General features: G+C 42.4%; 1 protein-coding gene across 1 annotated transcript in view; it reads right to left on the bottom strand.

Annotated features, from left to right (window-relative positions):
* The window catches only part of LOC6735433 (zwei Ig domain protein zig-8), a 46,395-nt gene extending 26,430 nt beyond the window's left edge, over positions 1 to 19,965 (bottom strand). The window contains exon 1 of the mRNA XM_002082337.4: positions 19,191 to 19,965. Within this exon, the coding sequence (XP_002082373.2) occupies positions 19,191 to 19,275 (85 nt within the window). The 5' untranslated portion in view covers positions 19,276 to 19,965. The remainder of the gene's footprint in view (positions 1 to 19,190) is intronic.

Below are 19,965 nucleotides of genomic sequence, written 5' to 3'. Positions count from 1 at the left end.
CTTGGCATGCCACGAGTGCTCCTCATTAGCCAGCGATGTTTATGAACCCTTTGTCACCCCGAACTGTTAGGCACATTAACACTGGTAAAGTTTTCGCCGACAAAGTAAACAACTTACAACGAGATGCTGCATCAGCGAAAGAAAAGCGTCGAAAATCTCATTTAATATGCATGCGCAGGGAAAAGTCCCCTGCGATTCGCGAATGGGGGAATGCAAATGGCAATGCCAAACTTTCGTTTGCTTTAATCAGTGCGTAAAATATTCAGCTGCAACTGGCAAGGAAGAGGGAAATCGGTAGTTTTTCCTTGGGTACCCTCCCCCCTCCACAACCATCTCAACTTGACTTTCTGTACTTCTTTTGGTTTTTCCGCACTCTTTTCTCGTCTTACATACGACTGGAAATGGATTTACTGCGCTTGCAGTTTGCATGGCTCTGTCGGTGACATCCTCTTTGCGAAACAATAGACTCAGCCCGACTTAAGACAGCTTGAAGGATTCCCCGAAGGATTCCTGTGGCCATGTCGCTGATTCGTTTAGTGTGCGGCTTGAATTTGCACACGCCGAATGTCTGTCTGTCAGCTGACTGAACAAGGCGGATCCTACTGCTCAAAAGTGAAAGAAATGTTCTTCGGTTCTCCTGGAATTCTTTTGCCAGCGAAAAATAATAACAAAATCCCGCGAATAAATTGTAATGAATGGCACAGGCGTTTATTGAAATTTTTACCGCCGTTTGGCCAAAATGAAAGCGAAATAAATTTCTAAGGAAAGCGGGATTACGGAAAAATTGTCGTCAAGCGGAGAAAAGTGCTTGTAAATGACAGCCATAATTTTGCAGTTAATGGTTGGAAGCCAAGCAATGTAATTTAATTGCAAGGTAAAGTTAAAAAAAATTTATAAGAGTATATATTGTAATTAGTGGGCATATTTGAGGACAAGTCATTTCGAAAATGAATGGTTGAAGTAGCAAGCAAAATTTAAAATATACCTGTTACACATCTGCGAGACTCAAGTCCTTGTATTTCGTTGGAAATTATTAATTGTAAACTCAAGCAGATGTTACTCCTTCATTTCTATAGAATATATTTTGGCAATGATTCTGCGAAAATCAACGTGATGCTAGACCTTTCGATGGAAATCAGACGAATGTAAATGCAAATTGATTTGTACTTCGTCTACCGCCACAGCTACTTAACATTCGTGTGTGTTTTTTAATGGCCGTGAGCCGTTCGTGTTGGTCTGAATTGATTTCGACACTGACTGCCTCGTCATTCGATGGAAATCGCGTCTTAAATATTCCGCCACAATGGGGCGGCACTTTAAGGCCAAGACAGGCGAAATGCCACGTAAATATATCTACTTACAAAACTCTCAAGTTAATGGTCGACTCTGTTGGGCTTAAAAGTCAACAAGTTGGCCAACGTTCATCCCGCCACGTCCGAAGGGTCTGGCTAGATCCTTAGTCCTTGGTCCTTGGTCCTTGCTCCTGTCTTCTATTCAATTTGCATTGAGTGTCATTGTTGTTTTGGCCTCGTCCCTGGGTCACACACCATACACTATACACTATATACTATATACCACACAATGAACGCATAGCGACTCGAACCAATGAAAGTGTGGAAATAAATATGTTTGCTGGAGGAGAGCCAGGAAAAAAACAGGAAAAACTGTCAGCCAAGGAGCTTATTCATAGTCCGGTCACAAATTCAACACCTACGCAACTATTGTGCCAATTTGGGGACCCAAGTTGACCTTTTTTTCTCGGATCCCAACACCCCCCAAAAAACCTGCGCCTGACAATGCATGCAAATGACGGCATTTTTTTCTCCATCCTGGCAAATGGAGTGAGGGAGGGGTGTGTTTTAGCTTTTTGCACTCAGAAAAAAAATATAACGAAATTCGATACATGCAAACTGTATGAAAATGAATGATTATAGTAAAAAAGGTATTTGAATTTCCTACGATGAAAGAACATCCTTAACATATTCGACTGGGTATATTTATTTTTAAATCAAATCGTGTGTTTTTTCCTCTGCACAGCTGTTTCTTTTTTTTCTAGTTTCAGTTCAGAGTTCGCTCTTAGATTCCTTTGTACCCGGGATCTACTTCATTTTTGGGTTACTTTGCCCGGCTCACTGCTAATGTCTTCACTTTGGTGTTGGTCGGTTCGTCTGGCCGGGATCGGGATTGGGAATGGGAATGGAATGGTCTGCTCTATGAGCTTGTTAGCAGCCATAAAAGCGCCTGAAAGTGTGCCATTCCAGGAGGCCTTTGTAATTTTATGCCTGGCCTGCGACATCAACACCAAAGCACAGGACAAAGGCAAGCGGAATGGAATGGAAAACTTTAAGTCTTCAAATAGGGCTACGTGTCGCCAATGGAAATCTGTATGCTAATTCCTGCTGCCGGGCTGCAAAACAAAGTCCCTGCTTCGTTTAGCTTTAATGCGTCATAATCAACACAATCATAATTTGCATGAGGCATGCTCCGCATAATTTTCCACATCATTTCCCTGGCAACAACGGCGATGGTGGCAGCAACTAATATGCCCCGGGAGTTGGAAATTAGCACCCTGTGCCGCCCGAATCCGTCCTTCATCTCCAGGAAACTTATGTATTGTGTAACCCCAAAAACCACGAAAACTACTACGGCTGGAGCAACAACAAACATGGGCGAGTGCAACTCATTTGTTTGGGCCACTAATTGAACTGCTTTGCCAGCTTTGTTAGTTAAGGAGGAAAGCCTCATTTAACCCCCGAAAGTAAAGACCTGATTTTGTACTTACAGCTATTGTCGTGGTTGTATCTTTATGGTTTCCCTGACCTAGAAACTTTTAATCCTACTCGTCGTAGCAACTTTTCCTTTTAACTAAAAGTATTTAATCGTTTTTGTTTACAGTTTGCCGGCAAAATACAGCACAATCGAATTATGAACTGAGCACACTCCATCAATTAGTCCAATAATTTATAAATTGGGAGCGTTGTTTATTTTAATGTTCATTAAATGCAGGCAAAGTGCACTCATTATGAGATAATCAATTTTAGTTTGCATACGAACACATTTAATAGTTGATTAAATGAGTAAGTGTTTTGCCTGCTGAATAGCAAGTTTTTGCTAAAAACTAAATTTAAAGAAGCCGCAGAAACAAAGCCGCTCTGCGTTTTACTAAGTTGGCTGTCTGACACAAAACCAATTTAACTTGGCCAAAGTAATTGAGCGCAAACGAGGGATTAAAGTCAAGCCCAGTCAATTTACGCGAACACCGTCCTTGGCCGAAACTGCAATGCAAAGTGGGCCAAAATGAAAGTGGGGACATTTCGAATCGCGATTCCGTGATGCCCACTCATCCAGTTTTATTGTTCGGGTGGTTAAGCGTCATGACAGGCAAACTTAAATCAGTCGTGACAACGTGGCGTATGCGCGATGTCTGATTTATGTATGCTTAACTGCAGTCGGCGCCGCTAATTGATGCATAACCACATGGCGTATGCGTCATATTTGAATAGTTTGCTTAATTATATGTAATCCGTAAACGTTTTGCGGTGGGCAGTGCCACGGTGACTGCTGTCACTACACTTTTGGCCCGGTTGTCAAGCACTCAATTGCCAGCAGCCACATGAAAGCCATGAAAGCGCGTTGGAAATTTTGAAAATTCCGCCAAATTATTTAAATCGCAGTTGCCCAAGCAATCAAAAGGCCACAAAAATTAACTAATACCCGCGATATGGGACCAGTAAACTTGGTCCATCAAACTTAGTCGAGTTACCCTCGTCCTCTTCCCGCAGCTCAATTAAAGTAAATGATGCTCGGATGAAACATCTTGTGGCAATATGAGAAAATAAATAACTAGATGTAGATGGGAATTACTTTTGCGTATTTTGTTTTGCATTTTGATGAGTTTCGCCGAGCATTGGCCACACATCCAATTTGTGCCCACGGCTTTTTCCGTCTGACTACGACTATCGAAGCTCCGCACATGACATGATCCAGTGTCTACAACGTTGATGTGTGTGTCTAATATATCACGAAATCGATTTTACGCCCTGATGGAGCACTGGGCTTTAAGAGCAACGATTTTGGCAACTTTAAGCACTGCTCATCACTCAAAGGCCCGTAGAAACTGGCCATCGAATTGAATATTTCATTAATGCGCCGACAGGGACTGATGATTGTCACTCAGTCCATGGCCATTCAAATTAGATGTGGGAGCTGGGCCATAGGTATAAATTCCAAATGATTTGCGCTGATTGCGACGAGTCGTAATTAAAGTTTTACAACCTAATTAAGGCCAGCGAACCGAACTGAAGGCCAACTCGAGAGAGTTCTTCAATTAGGCCACGACGGACAGGGGCATAAACATTTTAATGACTGACGAAAAGGGCGATCAATGGCAGGCAGTATGCGATGCAGTGCGTATCCATAAAAGTGACCATTAAATGCCTGTCGAAGGATGCGAGTGTGTCTGTGTGTGTATGTGTATGTAATGGATGTGTTCACATGCAGACGTATCCTGGCGTATCCTGGTACCGGGTTTTTATGTCTTTCCAATCAAATAATCACAGCAAACGTTTATCGCCTTCACAGGGCCAGACACATTCTTATTCATTAGCCTGGCCGAAGCACTAAAAGGATACTACGGACTGTGCTCCTTCGAAAGGATAACTAACGTGCAAGTGCGTCCAGGAAACTCGAGTCACTGCCCTGGGGTTGAATATCCAAACTAATTACTTGGCTTTTTGAGCAGAAAATGTAATAACACTTTTAGCCAGCAGCGCATTGCAGTTAAAACACCTTTTTCGAGTCCTTTTTAGCTACCCTTCTTCCGCAAATGTTGCACACTTTTAAGAGGGCAGCCATAAAATTTACGCCATTAGCAGGCACATTGTTGCCGGCTATTTCTATGATTAATAGAAAACTTATTTATATACATTTTTGCCTTTATCCTTGTTTTCTCTCTTTAGTTGCCTCTGGTTGCATGATTTACTTATCTCTCTGACTCGGTTTCCTTGGTTTTGGCTCCTTCATCCTTGCGGCTATTTGAATTGCACTGTGTTTTTTATGGCCAACGAACGGAATTCGCTGTGGCATACTTTCTGTGGCTAAATACATTTGGATTGCCCGGCTGGCTGGCTCTTGATGCAATTTAAATGATTAAGTATTTCTTTTTTTCTCTGTGCAAGGACTTGCAACAGACTTCGGCCGGAAGGCTAAGCGAGAAGCGATTTAAATTTTCATGAATTTTCATTGGATCTGCGTGGAAATAGTGGCCCCTCCCAAAGTCAATTAAATGGTTCTCGGAAGCGTTTTAATTTGAAGAACTGGAGCGGCTTTAAGCCAGTCTTACTTTCCGTCTGAGCCGTTTCTGTTTCACTATACTTTATTTCGTTGGTTTTTATTTTTTTTGCCGTTTCAGGTTTTTGGACCGCCCCAGCGGAGCAGAAGTTCCATTAATTTGGCCCATTCATTAATTGAGTCAGTCACTAATTTATAAGCTGCTGTCGGTGTCCACTTTGTTTCTGATGCCGAGTTTTTGTTTACATTCTGGCCAACAAGGACACGACAGGATGATGCTTGGGATTGGGTAGGAGGAGCGACAGGATGCGGATACTGACAATGGGAAATCATGAAATGTAAACCAAAGGAAAACATAAGCAAACAGCAAAGGAGAGACCCACCAAAAAGGATCCAAATGGACGAAGCTGGAGCTGGGCGCAAATTACATGTATAATCAAGTGAAGAAATACGAGAGCACATTAATAATCTGGATTCATTAGGGCGAAGCCCCAGAGAACTGCCGGTTATACCAAAACAGGCAAAACAAACAAATTGCAAATTGCAGCGGGCAAGCAAAAATCGAGAAAGAGGCAAAAACGCAAAAAGGCGGAAAAAAAGGGTGGAAACAACCGATGCCAAATGGCAAATTGCTTGGCCAACACTTTTCCGGTCGGTCTCGAGTGCGCTTTTCGCTTATGTTACATAACAACGGGCTAAGCAGTTGAATACTTGGAGTCCAATTTATATTTAGACAAACAACTCAAGTGCACTACAGGTAATAAACGATTTATAACAAGCAAATATTTACATTGTAGTTATTTACTAATAGTAGCAGCACAAGTGGGCAAATAATGAGTGCCTTATAGCCTCACAAAAATACATACAAAAAATGTAATAAAATCATATTCTCTATCCAATTAATCATATTTTTTTTCTCAGAGAAAAAACATTTAATTACCATTCAGAAAAACTAACCATTTGCAACGGAAAGCAACATTAACTTCATTATGACAATTAACGCCACTTAAACCATATTCAATGTTATGCAACCAAGTTAACTTGCCACAATTCGTAAGTGCTCTTGATCGAGGAATAGGGCTTTTAGGCCAACTATCTGGGGTCAAAACGATGAACTGGCTGGCACAGACTCGATGTAAACTCATAACTGGCAAATGGAAATTTGTAGATGCTGTCAAATTTAATTAAACGCCACTTTCGGTCGTTCCCATGAATAATCGAGTGCAAATAAAGAGAAAATGAAATTATTTTGAATTTGTCACTGTCGCGGTTTGTTGGCAGTAAGTGGCTGACAGCTGCTCCCAAGCCAGCCAAATGCACCTGCCCAGCCCACCTGGTTGCCAATGAGACAAGGAGAGGCACTCGAAACAAATTGCCACATCCTGTATGTCTCGTCTCGACTCGTCTGGGGTTTGTGCACCTTGGCAACCACAGCAATAACCTCGACTTTGCCGCATAAATCTTCATCAGTCAAAGTAAGTAGAACAACAGAGGAGGCATTGCCATTGCCACTGCCACGCCCCCTGCTCCTGGCCAAGATCTTACGCCTCTTATAGGAAACCAGGAAATTTGCCTCGGTCTGTAAACTCAAAGTCTTACTTTCACTTTCGCTTTGTTTTTATTTATTCTAGATTGCGTAGCGGCTTTAATTAAAATTTATTTAAATACACACTTCTTTTTTTTTGGCAATCATTATGCCTGCAAGGATACTGGGATACAAGGATACGCTCAAGTATCCTTTGCTCGTGGCTATGCGAGCGTGATTTATAATGAAAAGTTCACAGTCGTCGGTCGGTGGCGCTAACGAAATGCAAACATGCATACTAATTACATTTAAAACCGTCAGCTAAGCCAAGTTAAGCACGAGAATAAATCCTTTTTGAGCGCGGAAGGGCGAGTTATAATATAAAAAAAAGAAAAAAAAATGATTACAAGTGTAGAATGTGTAAAACGGATCTTTCTTTGTCGTCGGTTGCTGTGCGCGCCTCATCCCTGGAAAATTATTTGTAAATGCTGTTTAAAGCTGCCACTGAGAGGCTTTTCCCCACATTTCCCTGCTTTTCTCATTCCCCTTATCCAGCTTATTATTTGCATACTCGAGGGGCGGAGGGAAGAAAAGAGTGGATACTTTCTGCTCGGCGCGTGTGAGTGCCGGATTCCTTTGAATCCACTACAGTTGGGTCAGTTCCTGTAGCGGAATGAACAATCTATGCTAATTCAATGCAAAGGCTAACCCAAAAAATGAAATATATTTCACCACATTCAATGGCAGCCCCCTTGCGAACTCCTCAATCTTACGCGCTCAACAACATTAAGTGGAATTAAATTCCAACACGCTTCTGATGTGGCTAAGATGGGTGGGTCTCCTCCGCTTTCTTTTATTGTGCCACCTCCATCTTATATTCGGCTGCCATCTTCTGACGTTTCTGTTTGCACAGCTTTCCCAGCTTTCTTCTCCCAGCTTTTGCCGTTTTTAAACAGAATTTCTCGAGCAAAAACTCTCGCAGCAGAGTGCTAATGAAATTATGAGAGTGCGTGTGGAATTTTTTTTTATGATAATGTATTTAATGAAATGCCATATGGTTGTTTATTAGCATATTAAATATTTACGCTGACAGTTGGGGGGCGACTGTGGCCACATCACGTATACGCCGCGTATACTCGACTTCAATAAACAGAGATTCATTTGTTTCTTATTTGCAGTATAAAATGTTAATTAGCTGCAATGTCGCATACAATTTCGATTTGTTCGCCGCCATAAAGCCCAACATCTGTTGCTTTAATTTTCTATCTGAGCGATTTAATTAACGGCAACGACAACCACCTGACATCCGCACACATACACACACAGCTCAATAAGGATCTCAATGCCCGAGTGCCTTGGCAAATTTGCGCTTGATTGGTTAATGGCAGCTGCGACTTTCACCGCCCGTGCCTAAGTCTGTGTGTATCTGAGTATCTGAGTATCTGCTTAGCAATTAGGTGTGTGCCTAAGCCAAAAGTACACACAAATACGCAGCTCACACACACAGGGATGCCCGCCAGATGATTAAGCTAAGCAAACACTCACACAACTCGACGTTTCGCTGCTTCACTGCATTTCAATTATTCAGCCTTGGGAATGGCAATTGAAAGTCGCTTTAAGGAGGGATCAATAAATCGATGCCCAAACCAACCCAATCCACTACTTGAATATGGAATTTACGAAATCGTGTCACACGCACACACAGCCAGCAATTATCTGCAACATGGCACACTTGTCACACTCCCAGGCATGCAAAACAGGTCTAAACCCTCGGATATGGCCAACACTCGCATGTTGAGCTGAAGAAAGTCAGTGGCCTGCCTGAGGTGCTTCACTCCAACTAATGTACACAAGGAAAAAGATCTTTCATACCTTTTCCTATCATATAGTAAGAAATAGTGTTTTAGTTTGGCCTAAAAACAAGTTGTTTGAAATAACCCTTCTAGGTTAAACCAATTTTAGACACCTTAATACAAGATTAACGTGTTTTTTGAGCCAACAATGTTAAGATCTTCAACGGATTGCTGGATAATACGATACCCTTACTAGGCATAAAAAAAGCACATTTAAATTGTGCCAAATTTAGCTGGGGATTTTGCTCTCAATGCGTATATAAGTATGCATCTACTTACATGACAAAAGCAGCAACAAAATGCTGTTGCCAGGAATGCCGGAGATTTAGGCAAGTGATTCATCAGCTGGCGGGGGCGGTAGGGTTGCGGGATGGGGATGAGCCCGCAAGGGGAGTGGCCTGGGCCAGGCCTAAAAACGGGTTAATGAAAATGAATGCGACACTCGCAGCTCTTCCGACTCTGGCTCAACACTTTTGTCATATACAATCTATGTTATGCACATGTGTGTGTGAGTGTTTGCTGGTGGTGGTGTGTTGCTGTGGGTGTGTGTGTGTGCTACTGTGTGCCTGTGTTTTTGTGCACTTTCCGTGGACCTTTTGTGTTTGTCCCGTGGGGGATTTTAACATAATGAATGAATATGAATTTACTGTGACATTTTAACTGTGGCGATATTTTTCGTGCTGCTGGCTTTTAGGCGCTGGCTCTTTGTTTTCTCGTTTGTCTCGCTGCTTCCGTCAAGTGAGTGCACATAATGCGAGCAGCCCATATCCCCCAGCCCCACAAACTCACACAGAGATATCAATCATTGTGGATTATAAAATGTGCCAGTGACTGACTGATGCAGGACTGCGAAATGAGAGACAAGTCTTTCGTTTTTTTTTTTGTCATTCTTACAGTTTTGGCAGCCCCCCGCGGACCCAGACAGTTGGCAAATGTATCATTAATATATAATGCGCCAAAAAGTATGCAAAACTTTTGCTGCTGCGACCTTTTTTGCTGCTGCAAAAGCTGTCAGCAGACTCAACTTGACTCCCTGCCCGCGCATTAAGCGACTTTTGTGGCAGCTAAAAGCCAAAGTGGGATTAGACTGCGGTCCCATATTGGATTTTTATTTCAGAAGGTTATTAAATGATCCAACCATGAGTGTGACTGTCTGTCTGTCTACGCTGCTAGCAAAGCAAAGCGAAATACAAAAAATAAAGAGACTGTCAACATTTGCTTAGCAACTTTCGCACGCACACAAATTAACTTTAAGGCCGGAATCAACTGCAGCCAGAAGAACATAAAACCAACAGCCATCGAGGCATGTTAAGCCAACTGCAAATTGCCTCTCGGCTGCAACAGCTACTGAGCTACTGAGCAACTGAGCTACAGCCAACTACCACAAAAGAGTCAGCTTATTAACTGCCTGACAACTTTCGCAGCATACATCAGAGCTGATCCAGCCACAGCTACAGCTACAGCTACAGCTGCACCTGCAACAAGCTTGTGGTTGCCAGCAGAAATAATTAAAAATAATTGCGACCATGGCAGCAAACAGGAGCAGGAACTACCGAATGCAAGGACCTGCTGGCGATATGAAACTGGAACTGCGTCTAAAGTCCCAGCTTCCCTCAGATGCCGAATGGCAGGCAACGTAGTCGTAGTTGCAGTAAAATTAATAACTGCACATGCGAGCCAAAAAGGAGCTGACAGCTCCTGCTGCACAGTCCTGTCATTTCTTTGCAGATTTCTCCTCAGCACCGATTGTGGCATGTGCTGCACAGAGCAAAAGTCACTGGCCAATCTCAAGTATTAAGTCTTGGCCTAAGGCAGCTTGAATACGATTTGAAAGTCTTCTTTTGACACTTTTTTAATAACTTAAAATAAATGGTATGATGATTCTTGTTAATATCATACGAAATATGGCAATTACTTAAGCAAATGCAATGTAAAAATGAATCCATCTGATTTTTATATTCCTATCCTACCTACAATTCCTATCGAGAACGTTTCAACTTTTCTTAGCAAAAAAACCCCTCCATACATTGTTTTTTCTCAGTGTACAAAACGCATTGCATCCAGGACTCGTGTAACTGCGTAATAATAGCAATTGCTTGCGACTTCTTCCCTTTCTCCTGTGTGGCAAGGTATTGCGGCCACACATTAAGCATACGCCATGTGGTACGTAACAAAGTCATGAACATGCTACGATGCATTGAGTATTCCGTCAGATTTTTGAATTTCACACCAATTCTGAATGCAGTGGATGACCTGTGCTTGCTTTGAAGAACTCGTGGCACTCTTAATCACACATTCCGAAATCAAACCGAAATATAATTAAAACAAGTTCCAATGGGACAACCCTTATTCCTGCGAGTGGTTTGAGCCCCTGCAACACGTGTAGACACTTCTGGGCTCTGATAATGGAATGTGGCTTAAGTGCTACATGGACAAGGACAACCATTTAGCAAAAGGGGGCAGCAACTACTAGCCCCTTGGCCTGCTGGAGCTAAAATTATTTTAGATTGTCGCTCAAAGTTTGGACAGAAAGGCTGGACACATCCAGCTCGGGCTGTACATCATAGGCCGTAGCTGGGGCCATTCGCTCGGCTTTTAGCTAAGCTTTGCTTATGGCCCGGCCAGCAAATTATCAAATCCATCCTACGCACTGTCCTGGACTTGGGGGATCGCCCGTAGGTCGTCCTGGGAGAGTCATCTAATGTCCGCACGTAGCCGGGCGTCGTCCTGCCATCCGCTGGGCCCTGTGAAATTTAACATATGTGCCCCAATTTGTAAGTGTGTGTCCTGTGTATTTCGAAATTGTGCAATTTTTCAGGCCGCACGCACACTCACACACACATTCGGCGACGCCCATCGGGCCCAAGGGATAATCAGATTGAGAGCAGCTGGAGGGCCAGAGGAGGAGCTGCTCCATGCGGACTAGGCCATTCTTACCAGTGTGTGTGTATTCCTTTTGACAAACTTTATTTAATGCCGTAATTTATTGTGGCCTGACTGAGTCGAGAGCAGGCCGGAATGCGTGGCAACAAATTGAAACCAAATTGAGGTCCTGGCAAAAGCAAGACGCCTACGGCCAATCGTTCGCCTAGGTCATTAGTTGTTTGTGCAATTAATATCAAAAGTCAGGCGGCAACATTCCATATTTGCACAGTTCTGCCAATATTTGTACTAATAATTTGCAGGTTCTGCCGCAGACATTCGACGTAGACCAATGATAAAAGCCATTTCCTTTTCAGTCTCGCTTTAATTACACGCATAGCTCGGAGGGTTCGCCATTTTTTAAATGGTTAGCTCCATTTTTTCGGAATTATTCAGAGAGCTGTCAAAGCACAGCGGTTTCAGATAACAAAGCCGCCAAAACTGCCACGTATTGTAGCTTAATATTCACGGGAACCGCAAAACGAGAGCAAACCCAAAAATGGCCGGCCGTTATGGGAATTCAGCCAAAACAAACATTGCCCCAAAATGGGGCAACACCAACGAGAAAAAGGTATAAAAAAGTAAAGAGACCAACAAATTGTCGCGTTCAGACGGGACTGAAAATGTCTGCGAGCGATGCCATTTTGATCAGCCATTGAGGCGGCTTAATTACTGCGACCAGGCAGCGTGATGGCCCAAAACACCCGGCTAACAAAATGGTCAAGTGCACAAAATGCCGGGCGACAACAAGCAAACGCACACAAAAGGACATTTTGCCGGGCGAGCGTTAAAAGTTCAATAGATGGGCGGCCATGAATGTCAATGAGAAGGAACGCTGGCGTATATAGCCTATATAGCCGGGGGTAACACGAAATGAAATTCAAATGTTTATGGGCTGGCAAAGAATGGAGCAAATTTTCGGGGTCATCGAGCTGGCGGTGCAGAAAGTTTGCCCCTCCACCATCTCTTGTTGCAACGCCAAAGTTGTAATTGCTTTAGACGGCCTCATACCCTCGACTAATAACACTCGGCATTTGGAGCGCAGAATTTTGGAGCAGCAGTGGCAACCTTTGCCTACTTTTCGGCATCATTTATTACGTATACGCAGCGTCTTCCACTCGCTCGCTTTTTTTTCGTGACCAAGTTTAATTGCTTTCTGCTGTTTTTAACAGCCCACCCAATTGTTACTATGTTGTTGTTTCTGCCACTGTTGGCCACTTGCCAATGCACTCGAATACACACAGCACACACAGCTGCACGCAGTTGCAGTGCAGCCGATGTTGCATATATTCACAAGCTCTGCAGGTCGATACCCTCGGAAAAGGTGTTTCAAACTTTAGGTGTTTCTAAATTTAAGAATAACAATCATTTTATCGCTAATTAATAATAATAATCCAGGCATCTTTTAAATTTGAATATATCTATGAAACTCTAATGTAAACGAATTCTCTTAATTGTCTGTGGAAAATTAAATATATATATTAAATATATATACCAAACACAAATAGAAAGTTGCATTTGGCAGAGTAAGCGAGGCGTCGTCTTGAGGTAGCAAAGTTGGCCTACCATTCTGGTTCTCATTTTTCGCCAAAGGACACCACAAAATTAAGGCAAATGCTTGAGTTCAGTGAACCAAATATGGAACAGTTGTTGGTTGGCTGCTTGCTTGTATTTTCATTAATTCCTTTTTTATATTTTTTATTTTTTTGGAAACGAGTGTGTGTGTGAGTTCCGCTTTTCAGGGAAAGCAAATGCGCATAATTGTCGAGACCGAGCCATAAAAATGTAGAACATGACAAGCGCCCATAAATGTTAGTTGGCTGTCAATTCGTGTTCGCAGCTGGATAAACGGTTGAAGTTTTTGGCCCGGCAATGTTTGCCGCTTTTCGGCTGGTTTAATTAAGTGGGCAGGATTTTCGCAGCACCAGCACAGCTCCTCGAGTGGAGCAAATCAATTCGAAGCGGAAGCCCCACTCACCCACTCACACACCCACCATGGCTATCAAAGGACTCGAAATCAAATGGAGAGGCGTGCTAAACTTTTGGCCAACAATGGCTAAGGAAACGGGAAATGAAAAACGCTTTGACTATATACTCGTAAGAGTTCAAAAAAGGAAATGACACATCAACACAATTGCAAACTGTTCGTATGTGCGGCATGAAAAAAAAAAGGAAAGGACGATTCAAGGCGAAATAAATAAATATGACACGCGCGAGCGCATGAGAAATGCGTCAGTCCTTTTGGGGCGCCAAAGGCTGTTGACAATACCAACAACGCTGGGGCTGCAGCAACAATAACAATCCACTGAGGCAGACATGTACAGCAAATAAATAAGGGGCAAGTAGAGCGGACCCACCGCACCAAGAATGTTGCCTATTTGATACCCCTTAAAGTGGATAGATTCACCTAAGTAAATGCCTGCCTGTCTCAATTAATTTAATAAATATAACCACTCAATAAATCAAAGCCAACTGTTAAACTATGAGCTTGCACTATGTTCTTTGGCATAAATAAATTTAACGCAATTAAGTCATATTTGTGTTTGGCAAATACATAACTATTAAGTTTTGCCTGATCAGTCATAATCGATAAACTTTTAAAATCATAAATTGTGGCGGCATGCGCCAAGCGCAATTTATTGAAAAGCTAACCAATTATTCTGTAAACTCATCTGGAAATTTATGGCCAGCAGTTTATTGCAGTTTAGTGCAAAAAAAAGAACAGAATTTAAATACGAGATAAATATAGTTATTTTAGATAAGTTCGTAAAGTTAGGGTCATCGAAAGTAGATATTTTTCCAATCTAAGCAAATTCACTGCTGCGATGACCTGCGCTTGCATATACCCACCACTAACCCATTGTCTGGCTGCAGGATATCACCGAAAATCCAGGGGCGAAAGGATAAGCAACCAATGCGGCTCAGTTCTGCGAAATGTCGACGATGCCGCCGACGTCTTTTGCCGCTCTGCTGATGTGTCTGTGTGAAATATGTTGGAATGACAAAGCAATAAAACTGCTACATCGGTGGCAGCACGAAGTGGCAGCACGAAGTGGCAGCAACACCAGAAGCAACACCAGCGGCGGCATAGACAATTGTTGGTTGTTTCCTGCTAGTTGGTTGCCTTAAACATGCTTATTTCGGCATCTCTCACCCATGGCCCCAATCCCCTACCCCCTTCGATTGTGTGAGGAATTTTTAATAAAAGCGGCTCAGACAGGCCGGAGGCTCAAGGAAAGGCGGCTCAGAATGAGGCAACATCTCATGTAGGTTACCGGCACGCCCCGGGAAAAAACAGCAACAGCATCAAAACAGCAGTGGTGAAAACTTTGTCCCCAGCACGTGTGGTGATGTGACGTGTCCCCGGTGTTAATAAAACGAATTTTCCTCGCAAAATCATTGAGGCCTACACGATTTTTAGAGCCGCGCAACTGGTTTATTGTGCTCCTGTGGATTTATCGACAACTTTGGTGCCGCAAGCCGCCCGCTCTTGAAACTTATAGCGTGTATATCCTTTTTACGACACTTGTCCGTCTGTCTGTCTGTCTGTCTGCGAGTGTTTTGGTTCAATTTGGGTTGGCACTTTGGCCAAAAGGCTTTAAAATCGAGCCGAAAGCTGGGAGACAGCACAGCTGCTAAGGAGTTTTCGATGGTGGAGTGCTTTTTAATAGCCACGTCTTTTGGCTCAAGGCTGTTGTGCTGGTCGTAAAAGCAGGCCCACAAAGAAATTGGCCGGGGGGGTGGTTGAAACCACTCTAGTTTTGGCTAATTTATGTCAGCATATAATTTGGCCAACGATAAACAAAAACAGAACAGAAACATTCGCAGCCATGCTCGGACTTTGAAAATTAGTTGAAATCAAATGCATAAATTTTCCTCTTTCTTGGCTGATTCGGTTTTCTCTGCACTGTGCTCCAAAGTTACGTGACCGAAATAGTTGAGTTAGCAAGAAAGCGCTGTGCCAAGTGAATCAAAAAATAATGCTCATGTATGTATGTATCTACGCACATGGATGCCGAGCCATCGAGAAACGCCCGCTCGCATTGGGGCAAAATAAAAACAATTTTCATTTATATATATTTTCCTGACGAAAACCCAAAAAAAAAAACCACTCAAGGGGCTTGAGAAACAGAAACAACAAGCTTGCACACAAGAAAACCTTGCCTGTCATATAAATGTCAAATCCATAAGTGTTACGAAGGCAGCGGTAAAAAAATAAAGTCGGTTTGACCTGCCTAGAAACGAAATCATAATAGGAAAAGCTGTGGATTTGCCTAAAATAATATATATACTTGTCAGCGACTAGCGCAACTTTTCATCTTTCGGCCCGAAAAAAAAGTTTACCAGGAGTTTAATTAAGAAACTATTTGACAATACTTTGCCTAATTAACAACTCAAACTCGCTTGAAAAGGCATACATATCTATCATTCCGATTAAAGAATTTTATTCATTTTTGAGATTTCTTATAGTTTATTATTTTAAGCGAGATTTAAATATATTTCATACATCAGTTAAAAGCTTACATTGTAAAGTGAATAAATTACTTTAATAAATGACTTCCAGATTTCTGTAATCCCTGACCATCCTCAAGTACAGTCCTTGGTCTATTAAATGATTAATGATGCCCTTCGACTTTTCCTTCAAACTCCTTTTGCCCAAACATAGAGTCTAGAGTCCTTCCGGTGGAACTTTTAACCACACATTCATCACAAATGCCTGTAAAGCCATATGCCATTAAAATCAACAACGGACTAAGTTTGTTTCTTCGAGCAGCTTTTTTGGGGTAAAAAAAACAACAGTATGTTTATATTTATACGCACAAAAAATGAGAAGATAAGGTAAAAATCTGGTTGGTTGGCCTTGAAGAAGAATCCGGCGGGTTTTCACGCCGCTGCCTGTGTGAATAACCTGTACCCGCCGGCAAACAGATCCTGCGAACCCTTGAGTATGTGCTTTGCATACTTGGAGGCGCCGCCTCGTGAGTTTTTCATCGGATAAAAGCGAACGAAATGGATGGTTCTGGATGGGGCAGTGCGGTGGATGGATGGATTGCGTGCTCTCCTAGGCGTTTGTCTGGGCCAATGCGTCGGTTCATTCATCAGTCTGACACCGCTGAATGATGTGCCTACGCCGAATTGCTCCGCCAGCAATTATATGTACATTTTCCCAGCATTGCTTCTGTATTAACTGTACTCAGCGGAAAATCACGTCGGCTATTATCATTTTTTCGCCATTGATTCATTTTGTTTTCCTTTTTGGCGACATGGAAAATATTTACAAAAATACTTAATAGTGGCTGGTGGGGGAAAAAACACGGCATATGCGGTGAAAAAGGGCAAAATCGTTTGTTTGGCTTAAATGGCAAAACAGCTGTGCAAATAACTGCAATTTTGCATACAGAGTGACACGCACACACACACGCACACACACATACAGGCAAACCGCAAGGGCAGAATTTATTTATTAATAAACCAGCAAACCAAATAACACGAGCCCGCGAAAGGACACGATCGAAAGTTTTATGAATTCATTATGGAAATATGCGCATGCATTTATCGAGTTTTTCCCTGTCAATTAATTTGAGAAAAAGAATCAAACTGGCGGCCAACGTTCCGAAAATTTGCATCAAAAAATTTCAATTTATATAAAATAAAAATAATCAGTAATATGCAAATTTAACTTTTAAATATTGGTACTTAAAAAGTGAATATGGCTAATTGTCAAAGCTAAAATAGTGAAAAATCACTTTTTAGCTTTTGCAATCAAGTCAAACAATCTTTATGCTCAAAAACTTTGAATTAAATAATTTAAATGCCAATTTTAACTATCATTACAAGTAATAATCACCACCTTTGTGAGAAATCCAATAAAAGCAAGACCAAAGAAAATCCTTGGTGAAACGGTTGCCCAGTAATTCGATAGGAATCTTTTTTGATTGCTTGCCTTTTCGCAGGTTCTGCAATTGCCAAGATGAGTTATTTCGTCTGTTTGTCTGCGCTTAACCAACTTCAAGTAGCTTTTAGCCAAATGAAATGGCCAGACAGATGCCAATGGGCCAACGAGATGGCGAAGCAGCAGCCAAGTCAAAGGAAAGCAGGACGAAGGAAACAATTTGCGCAAAAGCGAATTGCATTCGGAAAGTATTTCATTTGAAAATTACAAAGCCCAGACGAACAACTGCCAAGTCAAATGATGGAAAATTGTATAAAAATGCAATTTACTGTTTTCAGAGATGACAAACGACGAGCTGAAAACGGAAAGTAGAAAATTGCTAGCTGCTGAAAGCTAAAAAGTGCAAACTTAAAAGCAGCAAACAGTCGGCTAAGCCCCAAAACTAAAAACCAAAAAGCCAAACCAAGCCAAGCCCAATGGCAATAGTTTCGTGTGTCAACTGCAACATGCCACATGCAACGCAGCTGCTGCTGCAGCAACAACATCAAGTGCAACTGCAGCCAGAAGCATTTTGGCCATGACCAAGCTTCAACAGCATATTTTCCAAGTGTCTGCCGCTCGTTAGTGTGTGTTATTTTTCATATTTACTTTTTATTTTCCCACATTTCTATCTCTGCGGCGCGTGCTTCTCATTTGATGCATTGAAAGTGAGACTTGTGCCCCACTGTTGCAAACTATTATATAAAACCGTTTGCCCAGCCCACACGTTGCATGTGGCATTCGCATTCGCATTCGCACTCTGCGGCCATTCGCCATTCATCCTCCTGCCCTTCAGTTGGTCACTGGACCAACCTTGATGGCTGCGAAACTGGGACTAGGACCCACACGATGGCCAGCACTGGGACTCTGGCCAGGAGTGGGTCACGAATGCACGGAAAATCAAATAGCCGGAGCACTTAGTTGCATATATCCTCTTCTGTAAATAATTGTTTTAAATGCAGATGATAGTAGACTAGACTTTTCCACATTGTCTAACTACTTTTTTATAAAACTACCTATTGTACAATAACAATGTGTGTATTTTAAAGTTACATAGATCCAATATTAAAACATTTTATAATATTACTTCACCAATAAATTAAACAGAAAAAGACTTTAGAGAGCGCGGCGACTTTGTTAACTCAAATAAAAATGCTTTGAGGAGTACAACATTTTACCCCCAAAAAAAACATGAAGTCTGTATAAATACATATATAATATATGCATTAAAAACAAAAATATTCTACAACCAAGCTGGGGGGAGTCGTTTTTTCCTCTGTATAATGTTTCATTCTGTTGGTTCTCCACTTTTTGGGGGTCACACACAGATGGGCATTAAATGCCTCACCTTTTGACTTGCGCCAGGGACAAAAGGGAAAACTTTTGCCGTCTGTGTAGCGGAATTAAAATTCTTAGCACAAAAATTAAAGAATTTTCAATTCGCATTCTCCCGCTACCCCGGCCAGCGAAACTCGCTCGTTTTCCGGAAATTAGACGGGAAATCCTAGGCGACAAAGGAAAGTCTTCGGGTTACAAGGGGCGTGGTGGGCATGGTGGGCATGGGGGCAATTAGGTGGGCCAGAGCGCGGCGCAAACAAATTAAATTTAATTAGAAATTAAATGAAAATAAATTGGATTATTTAATTAAAAAGCCCGACGCGCAACTCACCTCTGAACAAAACCATCGACAGCAGCAGCAGCCAGCCGATGAGCCAGTTGAGTAATCCGAAATTGGCTCTGGATGGCAGGGACATTGTGCTGCTGTATCTGTATCTGTGTATCTGCGGTTGTTATCCGCAAGTTTATTGTTATTACGCTTGTAGTCGGCACGCGATCCGGATCCGGCCAAACGGATTCCGGGGGGGTGGTGAAACGTCACTGGTCAACTAACGATTCCGTCAAATTAGAGCCCGGCAAAACTCTCGGTTAAGCTCTGCCTGGGGAGCAATGAAAGTACTTTCTCCGCTTGGCCCTGTTTTTGGTTCGTTTTCACTGAGAGTTGGCCTTTATTTTTGGTTTTGTTTTTTTCTTTTGTTAATCTGCTGCGAAATGAGCTTTACACAACAACTTATTTTTTTTTTTTTGTGGGCGGGCGAAAGGTTTTAACGGTCTACGAACACTTCAAACAGATCGTAAGCCCAAAAGCCGCTAAGTAGTAGGCTACACTGTGTGGGCGCCTCTAATTTATGGCACTGTTTCACTGTACTCAGTCGCTCGGTTCAGCTCATTACGGCGCCCCATGCATGTGGCTATTGCATTTTAATCGCCCGTCATTAATTCGCCATTAACACGAAGGCCCGGACTCATTAGGCCCACTTTTTCGAAACCCTACACAGTGGAATATATCTGAACAGGATTTAACTGGGACTACAGACCGCGGCACATAAATCAAGAAACGCGTGCTTCGCCTTCGAGTCGCAGGATGGAACTGACTGCTAATCGGC

Source organism: Drosophila simulans, chromosome 2R (assembly GCF_016746395.2).
Source record: "Drosophila simulans strain w501 chromosome 2R, Prin_Dsim_3.1, whole genome shotgun sequence".
Taxonomy (NCBI): domain Eukaryota; kingdom Metazoa; phylum Arthropoda; class Insecta; order Diptera; family Drosophilidae; genus Drosophila; species Drosophila simulans.
This window is presented reverse-complemented; position numbering and strand designations above follow the sequence as displayed.